General features: G+C 39.3%; 1 protein-coding gene across 4 annotated transcripts in view; it reads right to left on the bottom strand.

The window, feature by feature from the left end:
• Window positions 1-21,675, bottom strand: part of HHAT (hedgehog acyltransferase) — a 151,598-nt gene that overhangs the window by 55,080 nt on the left and 74,843 nt on the right. For 2 of the 4 annotated variants that reach the window (XM_032102908.1, XM_032102904.1), the window contains 2 exons: window positions 19,444-19,645; window positions 3,386-3,530 (listed from right to left, as the gene is read on the bottom strand). In XM_032102908.1, coding sequence (XP_031958799.1) covers window positions 3,386-3,530; window positions 19,444-19,645 — 347 coding nt within the window. Of the gene's footprint in view, window positions 1-3,385; window positions 3,531-17,893; window positions 18,449-19,443; window positions 19,646-21,675 lie in introns of those variants that run through there. The other 2 variants (XM_032102905.1, XM_032102906.1) reach the window with 2 other exon arrangements.

Genomic DNA, 21,675 nt, shown 5'->3' with positions numbered 1-21,675 from the left:
ATGCCACAGTAGTGCTGCAGAGCCTTCTGCCACCTCAGTCAACCAATCTTAAATCCTGCTGGCCGGGTCCCTGAGAATGTAGAGATGTCCTCCCAATGCAAATGTCTACTCTCTAGTTCTAGAGTGGTGCAAAATCCTGCTTGGTTTTTCTAAATGAAGACCAATTTCAGAGATTGAAAAGCTTTTAAATAGAGAAGAATATTATTTCTAAAATTTTAACCTGAAATTCACAGAGTATCTTCTTTCTTTTTGACCCAAAACTAACAGCTATTGACTCAAAGAAGCTAGATACGTATTTAGCAGATCTCAATAATGTATAGGACATTGGAACATTGCTTTGTCTACCAAGTGAAAGGACACAGATTTGGGTATTATGTACAAAAAAGCTCTGGGGGTCCCTTGCCAGATTTCTAGACTATTCTCCACAAGACAATGACAGAATGTCAACAAGTATTTTAATCAAAGCTCTCCAGAATCATAATGCACATGAGAAAACCTTCATTCTTGGGAACTTTATATTGCTTGCATCACACCAGAAACGAAGTACAAAGATAAAAACCCAAACAAACACCCTCCTGCCTCACAGAACACCCACCTGCTACCACCACCCTTAGTTCTTCAAACAAGTCAAGCATATCCCCATTGAATTTTTATAAAGGTGAAGACAAAAGCTTGAGTTCAAGCCAAGTAGCTAGATCATCTCATCTGTTCCTGGGAAAGGAAAGATCAAAGAGTATGTATTTGTAGTGTTTAGCTTGGTCTGTAAATACTGATGAATTGGATTCACCAGAACAGTGCAGACTACAAACAAATGTATTTAACTTTAGCTTTTAGCACTGCACACTCCAAATTTAGATTTTTGTTATCTTTCTTACAGACCGGCACTTGAATTTAGTTGAAACTGAAGACTAAGTTTTGAATAGTCCTTCTGGATTTGACTGGCCTTCAGTCATGGAATCATCAAATGCCTTGGGTTGGAAGGAACCTTAAAGATCATCTAGTTCCCACCCCCCTGCCATGGGCAGGGACACCTTCCACTAGACCAGGTTGCTCAGAGCTCCATCCAGCCTGACCGTGGACACTTGCCAGGATGGGGCATCCACAACTTCTCTGGACAATCTGTACCAGTGCCTCACCACCCTTACAGGGAAGAATTTCTTCCTAGTATCTAATCTGCACCTGCCCTCTTTCAGTTTGAAGCCATTCCCCCTGTTCTGTCCCTCTAAAAAGTCCCTCTCCATCTTTCTTGTAGGATCCCTTCAGGTACTGGAAGGACACAATTAGGGCATCCCAAAGCCTTCTCTTCTCCAGGCTGAACAATCCCCATTCTCTCAGCCTTTCCTCATAGGAGAGGTGCTCCATCCCTTTAACCATCTTTGTGGCCTCCTCTGGACTCCTTCCAACAGGTCCATGTCCTTCCTGAGCTGAGAGCCCCAGAGCTGGACACAGCACTGCAGGAGGGGTCTCACCAGAGGGGAGCAGAGAGGCAGAATCCCCTTCCTTGGGGTCCTTTCCATGTAGCCCAGAACCCGTTTGGCTTTCTGGGCTGCCAGTGCACATTGCCGGGTCATGTCCAGCTTTACATTCACCAGCACCCCCAAGTCCTCAGCAGGGCTGCTCTTGATCTGTTCATCCCCCAGCCTGGATTGATACCAGAGTTCACCCTATTTGTTCCACAGTGGATCAGGTGTGTAGATGTAATAAAATTTTAGTGGATGTTTCAGTTTGTACATGAGAGTTGTCAGAACAACAATGCAATTAAAGAATACGCTCACGGTCATCTGAGTGATCAAATAATACAGGCATATAAAGCTCATAAAGCTAAACACTGAGAGTTCTACTAGTGGAGTATGAGCTACACTAAGCAAAAGCTCTCATGTTCTAAAAATAAAGTTAATTTGATTAAAACATCATGGAAACAAAGATGCGAATGACTAAACTAATTTCCTATTCCTGTCTTAGACAACTAATCCTTAAGTAACTCTATGTATTCAACTGCAGGAAGAATAGATCAAAGAAATATTAACAGCCCCTCCTCCCCAAAACCTAGAAAAACAATCAATAATTCATCTGGTTTAATTAAATACTATTATACTTGATAAAACATTGTTCTTTGTCAGTTGCAAACCCCAGCATAACTTCTAACCTTTCCGACAAGGAAGGCATACTTTCTCCATTTATAATATATGGATTGCATTACAAAAATAATTTGTATGGAGCTATAAGCCTGAGATAGACAATTTCACTAGTCCTTTTTTTTTAAAAAATAAATAAGAAGAGATGTCTAAATTTCAATCTTCTTCTCTCAGCTCATTTTCTACTATCAGCCAGGTAACTGGAAGAAAACAATTTAAGAAAAAACAAAGCCTTTCAAAAAAACAGAAAACAAGTATTTTATGCTTTAAAGAGTAAAAACTAGTACTCCTTCTTTCCTGTCCAGTATTAACAAAAAGCTTCACTATATTTCATGCTAAAAATGTTCCTTTCTTCAAGCTCTTTGAATGGTCTTTTCCTTTAGTTCAGAAGATAAATTTTCTACTCATGTACATAACTCACCCTTTAAGACTTTCACTATTATGGGATACTTAAGTAGGGTCTTGGAACTCCAGAGCTGATTTCTAAGCCATTGAAAGGAACAAGAGGAGAAAACACTGCAATAGACAGTAGTGGTCCTTGCAGGAGAGCACTTCTAGGCCTATTAGTACCTCCCTCACGAGGAAGAAATATTCCCCTAAAAGATCTTAATTTGACTGGCAGCAGTAAGAACCTAAAAAGAAAACTGGTCCTACTTACGCTGACTTCTGGCAAAAAAACCAAAGCTCGACTTGTCTCCTGAGTCAGCTCAGAGCACAGCATCCCATACTGCTTATTCAGCAACACCACAGGCTGATACTGTCACCCAAGCTCCCCTGTCCCCACACTTGTCATCAATAGTGAGCAGGTCCCCAAACTGAAATCACATTCACTACAAAAAAAGCCATTAATTGCTCAATTATGCTGTATCATGCAGATCTTATCCACTAACCTTCCACAGAATCTACGGGGTTGGCTTTAGTATGCCTATTCTTACTGATGTGTGTGAAATGCAGTTTGGGGGAAAAAATCAACCTGGTAACTTGTCATGCATTCCTTACTTGATCTTCAATGATTTCACGTGACAGAGAAGCCTGACAGCCCCCCTTCTAGACTTGAATGGGAGAAAGGCAATGTTTGTTTGTAGTCACACAGCCTGCATAGTTATTTAAATTTTCTCAGATTTTTGATAGTTTTGACCAGAAAAAAATTAACTCCCAGTTAGTGCACTGAGAGAAGAACCTGGCTCAGCCCACCCAAGGTAACATTTGGAACGTTCTGTTACCTAGAAAGCATATAAAAATAAACTTGCCTTCCATAAAGATCCTGTTCCAGTAGATTTTTCCAACTTGATTTCCTCCAAGAAATATTAGATTTGATAAAATCAGCATTGAAGTGCTAACAGATGCTAGGACAGCATGAAGTCGACGACGAAATCTTGGCGAGAAGAAATGCTCCTGAGGAGCAAAACAAAAGGTGCAGATGAAGTTAACAAGCCCTGCAAATTTTCAAGCAGCATTAGAAAAAGACATTGCCATTACAAAAAACAACTTTCGTACAGAAGTTCAAATCCTTATGGAACGCATCCCAAAGATTTTAAAATATCTAACAGAACCTCTCACCAATGCCATTTAAGTTAGAGTAAGACTTCCTGATTAAAAGCAGTCTTGAATCATAGCTATGGCTGGAAGGGACCCCTGGAGGTTACTTAGAAAGATCAAAGTAGGGTCAGCTACAGAAGGCTGCTCAGGCCTGTATCTGTTTGGGTTTTGAATATCTCCAGTGATGAAGACTGCCCAACCTTGCTGGGCAAGCCTCACAATAAAAGGGATATTTTTATGTTTAAATTGGATTTCAGTCTGTGCCCCCTGCCTTTTGTCCTGTCACTGAATACCACTGCGAAAAGCCTGCCTTTGATTTCTTTCCCCCTACGGTTGGGTATTTATACAGACAGGTAAGATTCCCCTGAGCCTTCTCTCCTCCAGGCTGAACAGTCCCAGCTCTCTCAGCTTCTCCTCTTATGGCAGAGGCTTCAGTCTCTTTATTATCAGTCCCTTGGCTGGACTCACTCCAGCATGTCCATGCCCCTTTTGTGGGGAGCCCAGAACTGGACACAGTTCTATATATTCAATGGATTAATTATTATTTACAAAATATCCTCCTTGATGAATTTTTGCTTCTAGGATGGGTGATACTTCCAATAGGTTCCAGTATAGAGTAAAGCACTTCAGTACACAGAAGACAGCATCTTCTGAAACAGAAGTTCTGAAACAACTTCAGAAGTCATTAATCCTTTCGTTGATTAATAAGACATTAATGAAAGATTCTAGAATTAGATCAGAACTGGTTATAGCAGTAAGTCTTAACAAACAGGTAACTCTAAAAAAAGATTCACATACACATGCAATCCTAAACTTTTTTTCCAGTGCAAATGTTACTGCTCATGTTCACAAAGTATAATTATCCAGATTTTGGTACTGTTGTCCTAACAATACAAATAAAATAGGTCTGTCTCAACCATATATTATTTTACATTTTTCTGAACCTGTGTCACCTGAGGTGTGAGTGCAGCATGGAGACTGCAAGAAGATGGCAAAAGAAGGAGAAGGAAATTTTAGCTTCCTCCATTATGCAGTTGCTAGAAGAAATTTTAAAGAACATTACAGCACTTCACCAAGAAATATTGTCTCATTACTACACGAGGAAAAATATCTTGTACATTGTGCCCCCAGGCTGAAAGCCTCTGTACACAGTGCTTGAATTTACAGAAGATTGAATGCTTTGTGTGAAGTGATGAGCATTTTCCAGGGCATGGAAACTAAGGAAAGTATCAGGGGCTGCTCAGCCTTCATGTCATAAACAGTGACATTGCAGGAAATAAAGACTTGTGACTGTAGCATCAAAAAAAAAAAAAAAAAAAGCAGTAATTAATCTTTAATAGCTACAGGCAGACCAGAATTCATACTCAGATACCTGAAACAACATAAACACGTGCTCAAAACAGACCTAAAAATACATTTCTAGACAATTAAATTGCTCGTTCTGTAAGCATCAAAACAAATGTTTCAACTGCTAGATTATAAAGTGACAAATCTTCAAATAAATGACAGTTACAGGCATAGAAATACAATTTCAACATATTACTGCAAAGTAATCTCTGGGAAATTGAACGTTAGCCCTGGTCAGGACTATATCTAGTGTATGAGTCAGTCTGAGTAAGCACAAAAATGAGGACAGATAAGGTTTAAGGACAAGTGCTCCATATCAGGCTGCACATACAGTAGAGAATAGCCAATCTTCCATACAACGCTATGAAAAACAGTCATGCATGAAAACAGAGACTGAGATTCTTCTCTGAAAATTCTGGATGAAAACTAGGGCATGATAGGAGAGAGGTAGAGAATATAACAATTACATAAATATTCACAGACACAGTTACATTAGTGAAAGAACTTTCTCCTTTTCTAGTACTTCGCACCTCCAAAGCTATCCAAGGATATCCAATACATTCTCCTTCTGTTCACACACACATAGAGGACAGCTTAAGTTTGTCTCTTCCTGAAATGCATAGTTTGAATGTATGGTCCCACACATGAAAAATGTATGCCTTTTCAGAATGTGTAAGTGTAAGCACACAGAGAAAACATTTGAAATCTTGCTACGAAATCCATGTTAACAGTGAAGTTTAAATAAGAAGTTATGATCATGCTAGCTTGAATTTCTTTGTTGAGTCACCAAACTTACCCTCTTCTTACATCATGCTAATTAATTCTGATTAACCTGCAGCTCAAATAGGGCATTGTCTATCATCAGATCTACCTTTCACTCTCCCTTTTCTATCAAGCTTGTCAACTCTAAGCAAAAACAGTTTTAATTAAGAAAGGGGAAAAAATCTTCTGCTAAAGCAGAAGAGCTGGAGATGGACAACCCATCAGACAACTGGTGTCTAACTGCATTTTCCATCAAGGTACTGATCAGACTTGGTAAATTTCTAAAGTTTGCCTGTTTTCCACCAGTAAAAAAAGCCCAGAGCAGTATTACAAAAATAACATAAATAGCTAAGAAAGCTCTGCTACCTTTTTTTTAAATGAATACAGTTACTAAAAAAATATACTGTCACATATAGTACATCACCTTTTACAAAAGTGCTGCACGTTAAACAAGGCAAGTTAAATGTAGTATAGACCATAAAAGCCCTTAGCCATTTATAAGGTATAAAGGAGCAGTTTATGACACACAGTTTAGACAATCACTGAATCTTCACTGGGTTTTGCTGTAGCTAATTTCCATTAGCTTTGCTAGGCATTGATCCAAAAAGCAGTACACATTTTCCTGACAGTCCTTGATGTCAATGCAGATTTTACTCAGCTGCCAAGAAAGTAAAAAAGAAAACTTTCTTTAAACATCTCAAGCCATCTAGAATGAGCTAACTGTGAAAGTACCCGAGCAGGTATTGTGCTAAAATTAATACACTGGAAGCATTATTTAGCAATGAAAAAAGGGTAAGCCTGGTCTAGATAACCCATAACAACATTTTTTATTTAAATATCTACAAGCTTGTAGATTTTGTGAATGTACAGCAAGTTGTTTACATCAAAGCAAAATTTAAAAACAACCTCCACACCCACAACTCTCCATTATGCCATTTAATGCTTCTAATAATATGTTCCATTACAGCAATATAAACAACTGCTATGGATTTCTGGTGTTTCTCTGGATTTTACTGCCATCTCTTTCTCTCTCCTCTTTCTCTGTCCTCTTTCTTGTTGGAAATACAGCCAGAAGATAGAGTGGCAAAAGAGCATCTTGTGTTAAAATGACAATGAAGCCATGGCTGCCTGGCTGAAACCCTGATTTGCATCCCTCCTCAATGCTCCATCTTGTAACCTCACATCAATACTTTACCATACTTGTAGTAATCACCAGCATCCCCACCTCCCCACACATTGTGAAATAAATGAACTGTAGCACTTAAAAAACTAGACATACTGTCAAGATGCTCAGCCCAAATGCATGCAGCATGACATAGAAGGCAATTTATAAAACATTGGCTCAGCAATCTTTCCTGGAACCGAGTGGAGTTTGGGTTATTATTCCAAACCCATTCCTGCTCTAAATGAAGATCAGCCTCAGACATTTTTGCCAGATGTTGGGAAAAACTTCCCTCTGCACATTGTTGGGTCTGCAAAATTCGGTAGCAAAATTGGCTGTCGTCAAACTTTTCTCAACTGAGCCTTCTTAGCCATCTTACAAAAAGAAATAGCACTATCATGTAGTGGGGTACCTTTACAAGTAAATCTATGTGTTTGAGAGTGGAGGAGGAAGATGGGCGTGAAAAGAAATCGCATGGTACAAATATTTCCATTCCTAAATCCATTTCCAGTTGTACATGCATGTCACATTTAGCCTCGAAGAGAAAACCAAGCCAGAAATAGGAAGCTTGTATAATGGTTGTCTCTTGAGAAAGCTGATGAAGGACAACACACACCAGAATAGATCATTGGGAGTTAACAGAATTAAGAGTCAAGGTAAAGGATATGGTGGAATTTTGAGTTAGAGAGAAAATACTTATTTAATTTGCTACGCAAGGTAATTACACCACTATGAGTGCAAAATACACAAACATGGCAGGAGAAGTGGCTTCAGGCAGCAGAGCAGAATTTAAAAGGACTTTTCTCTAATGTCAGTTAAAGCTACCAACAGTAAATTTGCATTTTTACAGGACTGTTCATAATGATATCACTGAATGGCATGGAAAGATTTAAATGAGGGTCCAGGTAAATGTATTACTCCTCTGAGCTAGCCAGCAACAGAAAAAAATGCTGTGGGGAAGACTGGCCAGAATAAGTACTCCAGCCTTCCAGATGGAAGCTGGTAGTGACAGGACAAGTCACATGTAGTGACAGGACAAGAAAGAGTGGCTTCAAATGGAAAGAGCGTAGCTTTAGATTCTTTGCTGTGAGGGGGGTGAGGCACTGGTTGCCCAGAGAAGCTGTGGATGCCCCATCCCTGGAAGTGTTCAAGGCCAGGCTGGATGGAGCTCTGAGCAACCTGATCTAGTAGAAAGTGTCCCTGCCCACGGCAGGGGGTGGGAACTAGAAGATCTTTAAGGTCCCTTCCAACTCAACCTATTCTATGATTCTATAAAGTTGAGGAGACACCTAAGACTGGATTCTGTACAGCAGTCAAAACTAGGCAGTCCTATAGACAGTATCACACTGCAGTTTTTCTACAGAAATAGATCCCTCAGTATTTTATCAGGGAAGCAATTCTGCATTTTCCTAAATCAACCACTCTTTAACTTTTTCTAGCAACAGTCATGGCACCTTGGTGATTTGGCATGTCCCAGTGGCTCGTTATTGAGAGGGCTGCTGAATCCAGCTGCAGTGGCTTGTTCTGGGAGCAGGTCACAAGCATCACGCTGAGTTAGGGAGGGCTCAGAAACAGGAGCGCATGTTTTCTACCACGCTGTAAACTCAGCCTGATGACAGAGTGACAAGTGGCAGGAAGTCTCCCCTGACAGACATTAGCTGGTAACTTCTTGGCAAACACTCATAAGATGGAAAACATCTACGTGTGCTGCATTTGCAAAACATCTCAGTTATACAGCTGTTCTGGGACAGATTAAAGAAAACTTCTACATAAAGTCAGTGACGTTATCAAGCTTGCTTATACTAAAAATACTTTAACAAGTCCCATATAAAGGAATTAAATTCCTGCAATTTAAGCAAGAGTCTGTCTTCATGGAGTAAAACAGAGACTCACATTTATATCTTTATGAACTACCCATCCAGAGAATTGATGATCCAAGCACATGGCAAAACAAGAGTGTTATGATAAAATTGGAGAAGCAGCTGAATTATTTCTTATGTGAACATATGCACTGTGGAAGAAGACTATCAGATACTATGACCAGAGTGACATGAAACATACTTGATACTACGAACTGCAGAACTAGAAATTATATAATACTATTTTCATCTGCCTTTGATCTTTAAGGATCACGATAACATGGAGAAATTTTTAGAAGAGTTTTCTTTTTTTAAAAGCATACAATATTTTATTACAATCTGTTCTACAGACTTCATTCTCTCCCACTCAAACCTATCAGCCAAATAAGATATAGAAACTGCACTATTTGTTGTGTTGAAGAAATCAAGCAAATTAACTACCATGAAAATAATACCTAGTCCTGCATTATCTTTCATTGCCTGTCCTAGTGTATGAGAGGAGACTAAGTGTGCTTGCTACACTTCCATTCTTTTAATTTCCTCAAGGTTTTTATTAGACAATGCTTAAAACCTGATGCAGTGTTGACTCATCTTTACATCACAAAAACTAATTTAAATGTTTTTTGCAATGGTCTTTTATTTAGGGTTTACAAGGACTTTTGGGGGGAGGAGATGGACGGGTAAAATGTTTGTGGGTAAAGTTGCACAGTACAGGAGGGTTACAGGTGGTGTTCTTATGCATATCAGCAAAGTGCTTTGAAAAAACCTCAAATCAGTTGCTGAAGTTCCTTTTACCAGTTCAATTTTCTGAGCTTCAGTTTTCACCCTCCATTGTATCCCAGCTAAAGAATAAGCCCCTCTCATAATTTCTATACTTTCCTACAGGAGCATAGGATACCACCCAGCCAATCTTAAAGGTGCCAGCCCTCCTCAAGTGCTTTCTTTTAGAAAATGTGCTCAGGTAAATGACAAGCCAAATCTTCAATGCCTAGCCCTGAACCCCAGGAATCACCATATCACCACAAGAGCAAACACCCCAATGCATTCCCTGAATCTGGGTCATCCGCAATGCAGCCATTTGCCAAAAATAACGGAACAGGAAAAAAACAGGAGCATGGGTGAAAAGCTGAAAGAGAGCGAGGAGCAGATGGGACAGTGGGAAGGGAGGCGACACATCCTGACTAACAGTTACCGGCTATTTTATCTATCTGCAGTTCGGCGCACTGAAAATGGAGGGCAGGGTGTGACTGAGCAGCTGGGGGAGCAGATGGGACGGAGGAAAGGCTGAAAATTGTGACAAAGCTCTGCCAAACAAAATGTCAATTTATTTAATTTTTAAAGTGAGCAGTAGAAATAAAGATGGGTTGGGTCCAAGCAATGGAACATCTTATGTTTGTTAATACACATTGTCAGTGGGCAATGGGTCATAGTGACAAAAGTGTGTTTGGGAGACTGCAGAAACCAAGGGAGGGACTACATGTGCTCATTAATGATAGCAGAAGTTATGCCTGAAGATTAGCAGGAGCCAGGGAAAGGCAGCTCATGAGAGGCTGACATCTCAATATGGTACACATTCCTGCACTCTGAAGCTGAGGGACAGATGTTCAACAGAGTAGGAGTAGAGACTGTACCACAGAACAGAAGAGCAACAAAAATAAAGAATTCTGGTTGAACACATGTACAAAATATTACCTTATGGAATAATCTAAAAGAAACTGTGGAATCCCCAGGGCTGCAACAGTACTAAGATAAGAAAAGGCCTGCAAGAGGAAAGTGAACAAGATTTGCTACCAGATCTTATCCATCAACAACTTCCACACCAAATAGAAGAACAAATTTACTTCCCCACCAACATACACTCTATCCTTCATTAATAATGGCAATCATTCCTGTTCGTTCTGTTCTTCACCTAACTCTAGCCCAGAAACATCCCCTTTACTTCACTTTCCTTCATTTTTCTGGCATTTCATTTTGCTTGCAGTTTTCCCTCCCTTCTACCCAACCTGAACTGTGGCTTGAGGTCATACCCCATTTCTTTTCAAGGTATATACTTTCCTTCCAAAGCAAAAGTAAAAATTAGCTCCAGGAAGGTTCACACATGAAAGCAGGAACTGACAGCATTTTTCCAAGAGACAGGATGATGCAAACAACCTGTAATTCCCTACATAACTCCTATAAAAAGAGGACCACACAATTAAAATCAAGCAGCTGTCAGTTAAGATCTATTTTCACAAATAGAACTTGATTCTGAATTTAGGAATAAATGCTATATATAGTATTTGAGAAGATACTCATCTTCTCTATTGATGTCTTACTAAACATTCACTCAACAAAACGCTGTCTTGCACTAGCACCATTTCATTTTTAGATTTTCCAAAAGATCTACATTTATAGCATCTCTCAGCAAACAGCCAACTCCCCCTTCTGTTTGAAGAAAGCCTCCTACCAGCTCGTATGTATCCACTACACTTACAGATGCATGTGTGAAAGTTTGACATACACACAAGTAAATTTCTGTACTTCTACATTTAACTCTTCACTCTCAAAAAACTGCCTATTTATTCTGTTTTAAGTAGCAGCTTGAGAAAAGTGCAAAACAAACAGCCCTGAAATGCACCATCCTCTTTTCTGGTTTATGCTTAAAGCAGGGAATTTAGCCAAGTAATGGCAGTGTACATACTCCTATAAATGTGTCTCAGCTCTCAGTGATGGAGAGATTTGTGCATTCTTCTCTGTGTCCAAGTCCTTGACATCCCTGTTTTTATTCTTTGGGTTCTCATTCTGTCTGTTCTGATTCTCTCAGTTCCCTCATCCACATTTTAACTTTTCTACCTTTTAAATTGTAATCCAGTTGGGAAGGGATCTAACTTCACCAATCATTAGTGCTGAATTTTGATCTTGCCCCTTATGACTGTTATCAAATAAATAATACACAGTAATAATCCCTATGGAGAAACACTCTAAACAAATAAAGACCATGCTTTCCCTGCAGCAAGGTTCTGTAGCTCAAGGCAGAGCAGAAAAACCAGAGTGCAACCACTCCTCAGGACTTTAACTCATGTTTCTGTAATTGCTGGCATCTATTGCCTGGACTAATTTTTGAGGCAAACCACAGTGGGAGGCTGTATTCATGTAACAGTAACAAAGAAGCACATAACCAGCATCATTCTGCCTTGTTTTCACACTGGAGCATGATTTATTTGCTTCTCAAACAGCATTACTGACTGAGTACCAGAAACTGCCCAATGTCTCCAAAATGGAAGAGGAAGTAAATAATGCTAGTAGGTGGGAGAAATGGGTTTTTTTTATGATAGCCAAGCAGCTATGCCAGGGGCTTCCCACCTGACATTGTGGTCTGGAGCAGAGCAGTAATCATCCCAGAAAAATCACAATGGTTTCTCCACTTCTGCCATCAAAAATAGTATTTCTTGCACAGATTAGACAAAAAAAAAAAAAAAAAAAAAAGCCTTAAAAGGTAGGAAACAATAGAATGCTATTTCGGAAATATTTCTGCAGTCATCTTTGTCATTCACCACACAGAAGTCTGTATCATATTGCCTATGCTTGTCCCTCTACTACATTTTCAGTCTTTGTTACTGTCATGGGTTAGCTAGTATAGTCTCGGAAGTGATGTTCTCGCAAAGGAGTGCTTACAGCTTCCTCTATGGCCTGACAGAACCTATCAGCTGGCCAGTTTGAATATGGACAATTCTTTGAGCCACTTAAAGTTGTGACCCCTCTGTGATGCACACTTAAGAATAGAAACCCTGAGGGAGATTTTCTCTGTCGTTTCTGGTGCTGGGACAGGTGGCTGCAGGCCCCGTGTGGGGGCCGGCGGGGCCGGCCCAGGCCCTGCTCGGGCCAGGCTGGGCCGGGCCACGGCCATCCTGGAGCCGATGGGCCCTGTTCCACCCACAGAACCCCCCCACAGCTCTGCTGTGGGCAGCCGGAGCGGCTTGGCTCCCCCCCCCTCCACTTCAATAAGCCACATTCCAGCTGTAAGGCCGAGGTGAGATTAACCCTTTTAGTGCTGTGAAGAGCTGAAAACCTGAGGGAAGAGAAAAAGGAGATGCTTAAAGCTGAAATTCTGTTGTGAAGCTATGATATATCAGAGTATCCCGTTGTAATTTCATGAAGATATGGGGGGTGGAGTGTTCAACTTGTACTTGTGAGCAAAAGCACCTGCGCTGAGATAGGCAGATGCTGACGCAGCTGTAATTTCATGAGAAGTTTGGACAGGGAGAGATGGAAGCGATGAGGACTTTTGCTCCACATGGGAAAGGAGAAAACCTCAGTTCCTAGAGATGCTCCCAGAGATAGTCCTAACAATGAAGATGAGGAAGATCCTTTGCTCCCAGGGAAGGAAAAGGGCCTCTGTTCTTAGAGATTAAATGCTCCCAGAGATGGGTGAAGAGAACTTTTGTTTCTGAACGGCTCAACCTTAAAATTGTAACCCAAAAACCTTCAAGAGTGTACCCTCGAAAACAGTTGTGGGAAAAGCTGCAAGTTGGGGGAAGAGACTCACATGCGAGCAGAGAACCAACCTGGGAGGCTGTCTCGTTGTGATAATGTGTTCATAGCGTGAGCAAGAGAGACTCCTCTTCCTAAATGGACTGAACAAGGTTATTATGGAAGTGGTAAACAGACTGAATATCTTAAGGGTTGTCTTTTTACATTGTCAGTGGGAGAAGGGAGGAAGGGGGGAGGGAGGAGAAAAGTTCTGAAGGTGTGGTATAATTTTTTTTCCTTCTTTTAGGTCTGTTAATAAACTTCTTTATATTCTTTCAAGTTTGGTGCCTGCTTTGCATTTCTCCTAATTCTTATCTCACAGAAGATAAACAGTAATGAGTATCTTGGACCAAACCACTACACTAAATTGGTGTTTCTGCCCGGTTACAAACCCAACCCGCTACAGTTACCGAGTTTGAGATGAGAAGTTCCCTCAGCAAAGAAGACCAGTGTCACAATGCAAGTGTGTGACTGAGTGAGCACATTTTAGCAGGGCACTCAAAATGTTACGGGATTTACATCCATGAAGACAAACGAACCCTTCCAACAGGAGCGTGGAGAAGAGCGAAGAAAATAAAATCAAGCAAAAGCAGAAAGATGGCAAGAATTGCTTGACTCAGAACTATTGTTAGCAAAGCTAGAAGTCACTGGATGGACTAGGATACATCAGCCAACTCATATTGACCTTTGATGGTCATTCAGCATCTCAGTACAAAACAGCACCTTGACACAGATTGCTGCTTCTAAAACCAAATCAAAGACCAGTTGTCACAAACCTGCCCTGACTAATGCTCACATCTAGAAGAGGAAGTTTCCACTGATTTTGAGTCAGAGTACGTCTACTTTGGATAGTAAAGATTTCTGGTTAGAGCAATGATACGGCTGAACTCAAGGTCGGGGTGGGGAGTACGGAGTGGGTGGCAAGCCCCTTCCCCTAGTCTGGGTTTTGACATTATGGTTGGTACCTAGTCTCAAAAACCAATTCTGCATTAGAGAGTAAGTCTGATTAAGGGGACTTGTTCATTCTTAGAAAGTGAAGCAACAAACTCAACACGATTCTACAGCAAGTACATAAAAATGTTATGAAGAAAGTATCATTGGCAATGCTTGTCACTTAACCAACTTACCATGCTGCAATAAAAACATGTATGGATTATACAAAACTACTGGAAAAAAGAAAAGGCCAGACTGCCTTGACAATAGTAAACAAGTGATATAAATACTTTTTCCACCAAATGAAGTAAGAGGAAGATCAAAGCCCAGTGCATGCTGAAGAACAGCTGTTAGGGTCTTTATTTATTGCAAAGGTCTTATTGAAGATTTAATCTTGCAAGGTGGTCAACAAACATACCTCCCTTGCATGACTTAGTAATGTTTGGTCAGATCTTGTCTCTACTGAAGAAGGAAACTTTACTTGTCTCATGGTAGCTTAAAGTGAGTTAAACTTGCAAAAAGAAATTCTGACATTTAAAGGAAGTAATTACTCATTTTTCAATGTATATGGGACATGGCTGTGAAATTCACAGGCACTTTCATCTTGGTTAGGCTGAATGTGTGCCCTAGCATAGCCTGAGTAATTAATGCAGCAGAACCCAATTGGCTTCTTTGCCTCACTGCTCTTAAACACAGAGGTTCAGTCTGCTACCCCACACTGTTTATGCACAGTTACAAGCAGGAGGTTCCAAGCAGTTGAGCTCCTCCTCTTCCGTTCCCTTTTCTTGGCTTTTTTCTCTTACACTGTACTGCTTTGGGTACTTTTCAGATTCCTCTCCGTGAGTCAAAGCATCTAGCAATAAAATAATCCAAGGAAGTAGAGCTTTCTGCTGGGATAAAGAGCCAGATCAGCTGAGCAAAGATTCCAGCAGGAAGGTGTGAGGAGGAGGAAGTGGTGTGACTGAAGAGAGGAAAGAGAAATTAAATCTTCCCCCCTTCAACAGCAATGAGCTTTTAGTCCAGCTTAATGCCCTGTGGAACCACAGCCCAGACACCAGGCTAACCAGTCAGAACCTTTCCATGCTCCACACCAGCTGTCTGCAGGATCACTGTACAATGCATAACTTATTATGAATAACTGTAGAAATTTTAATCCACCTAGCAGAACAAATAGGGCAATCAAAATTAGGCAGAGAACAAAAAAAAAACAGACAAAAAACTCCTCACCACACCGAAACTATGAAAGTCATCTAAAATTCTGTTCTTAGAAAGCTGAGGATACCAGTTGTCACTGATCCCATCTTTGGTGCACAAAATAATGGTGATCTTTTAACTACAGAGACAAATGTATGGAGTTCATTCCTCTGGGGAAAAGAATAATGTAACACACTAATGAAGTCTAATCTAAATCACTAAGCAAAAACATGGACCTCATATAAAATACTTCCCCTTTTGCAAGGGGGGGCCAGGTAGGCAGTAACAGCACATCGAAATGGACTTAATTAGTACCTCATTGCAGCCATAAATGAAAATGTGAAATCAAAGTATTCTACACTTTAAAAAACCTAAACACTTACAAGGATAGTAAAAATTTAAAATATGCCATGCTTCAAATTAGTTGGTTTCTCAAAATGAATTGTTTATTGCGGATTTAGTTTCTTACCAAATAGATCTAAAAATAAGATCTTAAACTAGAAATTCATCATAGTATGATTTTGAGAAGAGAGATCTTTATGTCCCAATTAAAAAATTCTCACTAGACCGAATGAAATGTTTTCACTTAACTAAAGAACTAAAAAGATAAATGTTGCTATTTCAATGTAGATTAAAACATTCATTTTATCAATCTGCCAGCTTCACTCCCCTTGCTACATCTTCCTTTTGGATGATTTCCAAGTATTTCTTTTTCAAAAATCCATTGATTTAAAGGTGTTGCCAGCTACTCTAAGGTTTAACTCATTCTAAATCTATTTTTGTACCAGCATCTAATTTTTTTTTATAGATCTCTATCTCGTTTTCCTTAAGGAAAAAGAAGGAAAAACTTAAATCACTGGGAGAATGTTAGCCATTAGCCTTTTCTTTCATAAATCAGACACATTGTTTATTAAAAGTCAATACAAATTCTGTCATTGATTTCAAACGTGTTACTACTTGAGTCTGTTCATCTGTATGAAAGTAATATAGAAACAGTGAAGCAAAGCACTACTTTGCTTAGTACAGATCTAAATATCACCTGAAAAAGAAAAAAAGATCTGACAAAAACACAATGAAACTTCTCCTGTTTAATATGAAGTTCCCAGATCTGCCCTATTTTATAAAGCCTAGCATTTATTGTTGTTTTATACATAACGTTTAACTGAAGACAATAGGAATTCATTCAGCTGTACTTTACTGAGAACTAACAAATAATCTCTAGAGGGAAAAAAGACGTGGAGATATCTTCTCCTCACACAAATCACTCAAACGTGAAAGTTCAGAACAGTGTAAGCTGAAAAGAATGTAAGAAGGAGCATCAGCTCTTCTAGAGCTGAACTCAGGAAGCCAGGCACTGCTTTGAAACCAGTTCAAATTTAAAGTTCCAGAACCAATTTTTTGGGTCAGGGAATTTACTGTTTTCAGTACATATTTGTTTACATGCTGATTTAACTTCTCATAAATAATGACCATACTGCTTTGTTCATTCTAGCTCAGTACGCGTGAGATGATATTTAAAACCTGTCAGACTGCTACAAAAGTGTTATTTCCTCATATTGCACTAGGTTTCAAGTGTTGAGACTGAAACTACCATAAAATCTGCATAAATATAGGAGATATATACATATATATTTTTAGTCAGCACAAGGATTCAGGGAAAGATGAGACCTGAATATGTTCTATTTAGTTTTTAAATCTTCCTTTTGCAAGAGAATTGAGGCAATATAGTGTGAGGACAAAAAAAAAAAGGCAGTTTTCACACCATTCTTGTTACTCTTAGTGATCAATCTTAAAAACAGAGTAGAATTAAAATTCAACTTATACGTCTAGATTTTTTTCTATTTTACTATTTAAACACCTCCTGCTCAACTGAATTATACATCTCAACTTTAAGAATAATACATGAGGAGCTTTGGTGAACAGAATGGGTTAAAAAAAAGCATAAACCTGTGCTCTGTATTTTTTCAGAAACTCATCTGCTCTTCTGAAGACAAAAATAGACTTTCCTTTTCAAAAATAGCCCTCAAGAGCCAACACAGCAACCGAGCGAAGCACAAGAATGCAAAGGATTTCAGCTTGTCAACAGATGAAATTCAAGTGAAAAACCCATACCCCAGAAGAGGGTCTTCAACATCACAGTGTTTAGGTTTGCAGCACACCCTCAGGATTATAGGGATGCTTCCAAAAAACAGATTAAAAGAGGACAAAGGAAATTTATACAGGGCACTGGGAAATCTTCAGTTTCTTTTAAATGTGGTACATCTCAGAGAATGTCATATCACTCCACCCCTTGATAAGGAAAATGCAAAGTCCAACTACTCATCTGCTCCCCAGTCTCAGCATTCAAGAAGAAAATGGGAGTTAGAAGAGTGAGGAGAGAGCAATAATGGGTGGTTTGCAGCTCATGTTGTTGTAGAGAAATCTTCAAGGCACAAGGCAAAAAAATGACTCAGTCACAACTGCAGTGAGATCTGCCTCATGCACTAATGTAGGTGCCAAAACTATGCATATTAAAAATACTGGCTTCAGAATTATTTCAGGAAAAGATGTGAAAGGGTCTTCTAAAGAAGGTCTACAACTATATTTTCAAATAAAATTAGAAACAAAGGAGACATGGAAGACACTGGAGAGGCCTTTAATAACACTGGAGGAAAACAAAGTGGAGGAAAGGGGTAAAATGCACTTGGTTAGGGATTTAATTTCGACAAAAAATAACCCTACGGCCAGCATCAGTTAACTATAATTAGAACTACGTGTTAGAAATTAATCCAACATATATAACCCCACCTTTATTATGCCATTGTCATTAAAATTTCTATGATAATTTCTATGATACTAAGCACTTAATTCCCTGGAGTTCTATTAAAATTTCTAACACAGTGACATCAGACACAAAAAGCCCCTACACTTTCATTTCCTCCTACAGCTGGATGCCTAAAAAATTATGCTGTCTTCCAGTCCAGAGACAAACATATGCAGCTGGTCAGATGGTGAAGCTCGGTGTCACCCTAGAGGGAGGGAAGATTAATGGATCTGATAAACTCATTCTCTAGGAAGGTAAAAATCTGCTTCCAGACTATCACTGAAATTGCAGTGATGGACAATTGGGTGATATAAGGTAGCACTGGCTATTAAATTACTGAGCTGTATCAGCTGCCACACACAGGATGCCACATCATAGAAAACCGAAATGGGTAGGATGGACAACAAACATCATTCCTTGATCATCAGGACTTCATCAGGCTCCAGAGTGAGTTTCCACCAAAACAGCAATATATAGGAGTATGAATTCTGTGCAATTATCACTAGTAAGGAAGCAAGACATGAATTATTTACTCTTACAAACAGTTATTAGAAGATTGGGATTTAGTGGTGAGCAAACCTGAAGATTAAAATGACCATCAAAATTAAAATAGTGCTTTTTGCATGTAATTGCTCATCAAAGTCAATTTTTTCATTTCGAAATTACAGCATGAAGGTCAAAAGTGTAAGTAAAATGAAAATATCAGAGGATTTCAAGGCAAAATAATGTTATCTTTACTTGGCTCTTTAGTGGCATAAGATTTCCCAGTGTAAGCTTGTTCCCAGATGCAAGCAGCTGCTACACACACATTTGTCCAGGAAACACATGGTTAGAAATATACACTCCTAATTTTAGTGAAGATGAATATTTTAAGGCCATCCTGAGTGAAATCAGAATACAAATGTTAAAACTGGCTTCTGTTCATCCATATACAACGTGACAAGCATTTGCTTACTGTAGGACTGCAGAGGAAGCTTTTAAGACCATGCATATTTCACCATCTGCTTTGCTGCTACTTTGAAAAATTCTAGTGATATGAACTAGTTATTACCTCAGATACTGGAGGGTGGACAAGGGAATGCTAACTCTATCTGTTATTCATGACTTTTGATCTTGGTTAAATCAAACTAGTAACCGGGAACTTCAGATGAGCATGGAGCCAGGAAACAAGAATAAGAAATGGAGAGCAATTCAACTTACAATTAAATCTTGAATAAGTGAAATGGAAAGTATCCTCTTGGTGCCATTTTCCACAATTACTCCAAGCCAATTAAGTGCACCCCAGTACCACAAATAACTCTGTCCTCCATGCCAGTAGCTTACGAAGGCAAAAGTGAGGGCTGTAGATAATAGTGTTCCAAGCAAACTGGACTGAGATCCTCCCATTGGAACATAAATGTACCTGTAGGTGAAACAACAGATAAGCAATGCTGTTAGACATTTCACAAAAATCTCAGAAAAACATCCACCACAGAACAAATGTGTCCATTTGTAGCATAAAAAAAATCTGAAAAACTACCTGACATGCTCTACATACAGAGCTTGCCCTACTTTCTGTAAAGCTGTAGACCACTCCATTAAATATGTGCATGTACCATTTGGCAAAAGGACAATTTTGTGGTCCTGGGAACTCTGCATTAGGCAAATATACAGCACAAACTATATTCTCAAAACTGCAAACAGCAAATATTCTGATTTTTTTAAACTGGAATAGTTCTGAGTCAACTACAGAAATTACCTGTAATTTTCATGTGAATTTAAATTATAAGATTCTTAACAAAAAAAATTAAAACATTATATAAAGTCATATATAGTCACAACCCATAGACTGTTTCCCATTTGTCAGAAATGTAGATGCATGCAAACATACTTTATTACTAAAAGCTTGTAATCTCTTTCTTTTTAAATATTTCATTAAAAATTATGAGAACTTTGACTATTTCCTATCTGGTTCTTCTGTTACACTCTCAGGATCATGTCTGTCTAATGACCTTTGGAGCACATGTACCAAAAAAAGCCTGGAAACCTGTATGAAGCACTCTGCATGCAATTATATTCTGCATTTAAACTGAATCCAGGAGTCAGAACCTTAGTCATTAATTGATGTCTGTAAGTGTCCAGAAAGCAGTGCTCCTTCAGAAAAAACACCGGAAGCAATGAGATTCTGAAAGCTGACACTATTTTGTGGGTCATTTCACTTCTAGCCTGAAGAGCTACAACCACTCCCATCATTTTCTGATTAAGGCATGACCACTGGCCAGACTTTGTCTGAAAGAGTTGCATATTTCTGTCAACACTTTGAAGAAGCCCATCAGGCAGGGGAGTCACCATCCAGCTCATGGGTACCAGGAAGGAGATGTGGTATCTGAGAACCACCAGTGACAGCTCTCCTCAGCTGTCATTCCTTTGGCATGACATGCTGCACTCATATTTGAGACTATTCCTACTTGCTAAGATAATTTAAGAAATTTTTTTCCAGTGATATTTTTATCTCTGGTTATCAGTTTTCATATTCAGAGATAAATATTTGCTTAAAAATTTAAAAGAGAAATTAACATACTTCTTTATTCCTAATCTTAGGAAGGAAGAAAATAAATAATGGGGTAAAATACGGTGATGAACATAAATAAAGGGTAAACAAAAAAAGTAATTAAAAAAACAACTGTCAAATGCTCCAAATTCTTTTGTAGCATAACATCAATACACCTTTTTACATCAGCCTGCTACAGGGAACATCTGATTACATGTTTTTCAGTATAGGTGTGCTTTTTCACTAAGCATATGAAAATAAATAGAAATTAAGATCAATAGTTTCTATTTATGCTGTGCTTTTCTTCTCTCTCCCCTTCCTATGTTTGAACAGTGTGGCAATAACAGACACTTGCAATTGCAATCAATTAATCTAATGGCAGAGAGGTTTATCTTAGCAGTCTGCAAGCAGAGAGTTTCCTGCAGGGCTGTGGCAGGTAGGGTAAAGAGAGCAGAGCCACTGAATGCCGCTTCAGCAAATTCCTGCTACACAAAGGATTACAGACTTGAAAGACTAAGCAGCTCAGTACTCTTAGGACAGATTTTCCCAACACCTTTCCTCTCCTTTTTTAAAGGCTGATCGGTTTATTTTTTAAGCAGGGCCCATTCCATTACCAGCTCCCCTCGCAGGCGTGGCAGTACCTTGTTTCACAGAGCTGTACCTGGAGGAGCCCAAACCAGGATGCCGCCAGCCCTGCCACACTCAGCAAAGCTCTCTGTCTGCTGTACATTTAGGGAACTAATTCCCACCTGATTCATGTCTGTCAATTCACAGAATCACAGAATAGTCCGGGACTCACAAGGACCATCAAGTCCAACTCTTCAGTGAATGGCCCATATGGGATCAAATCCACAACCTTGGCTCTATTAGCACCATGCTCCAATCAGCTGAGCTCTTCTCTG

This window comes from Corvus moneduloides, chromosome 3 (assembly GCF_009650955.1).
Source record: "Corvus moneduloides isolate bCorMon1 chromosome 3, bCorMon1.pri, whole genome shotgun sequence".
Classification (NCBI taxonomy): Eukaryota; Metazoa; Chordata; class Aves; order Passeriformes; family Corvidae; genus Corvus; species Corvus moneduloides.
Note: the sequence above shows the minus strand (reverse complement) of the source record. Positions and strands in the feature narration are given on the sequence as shown.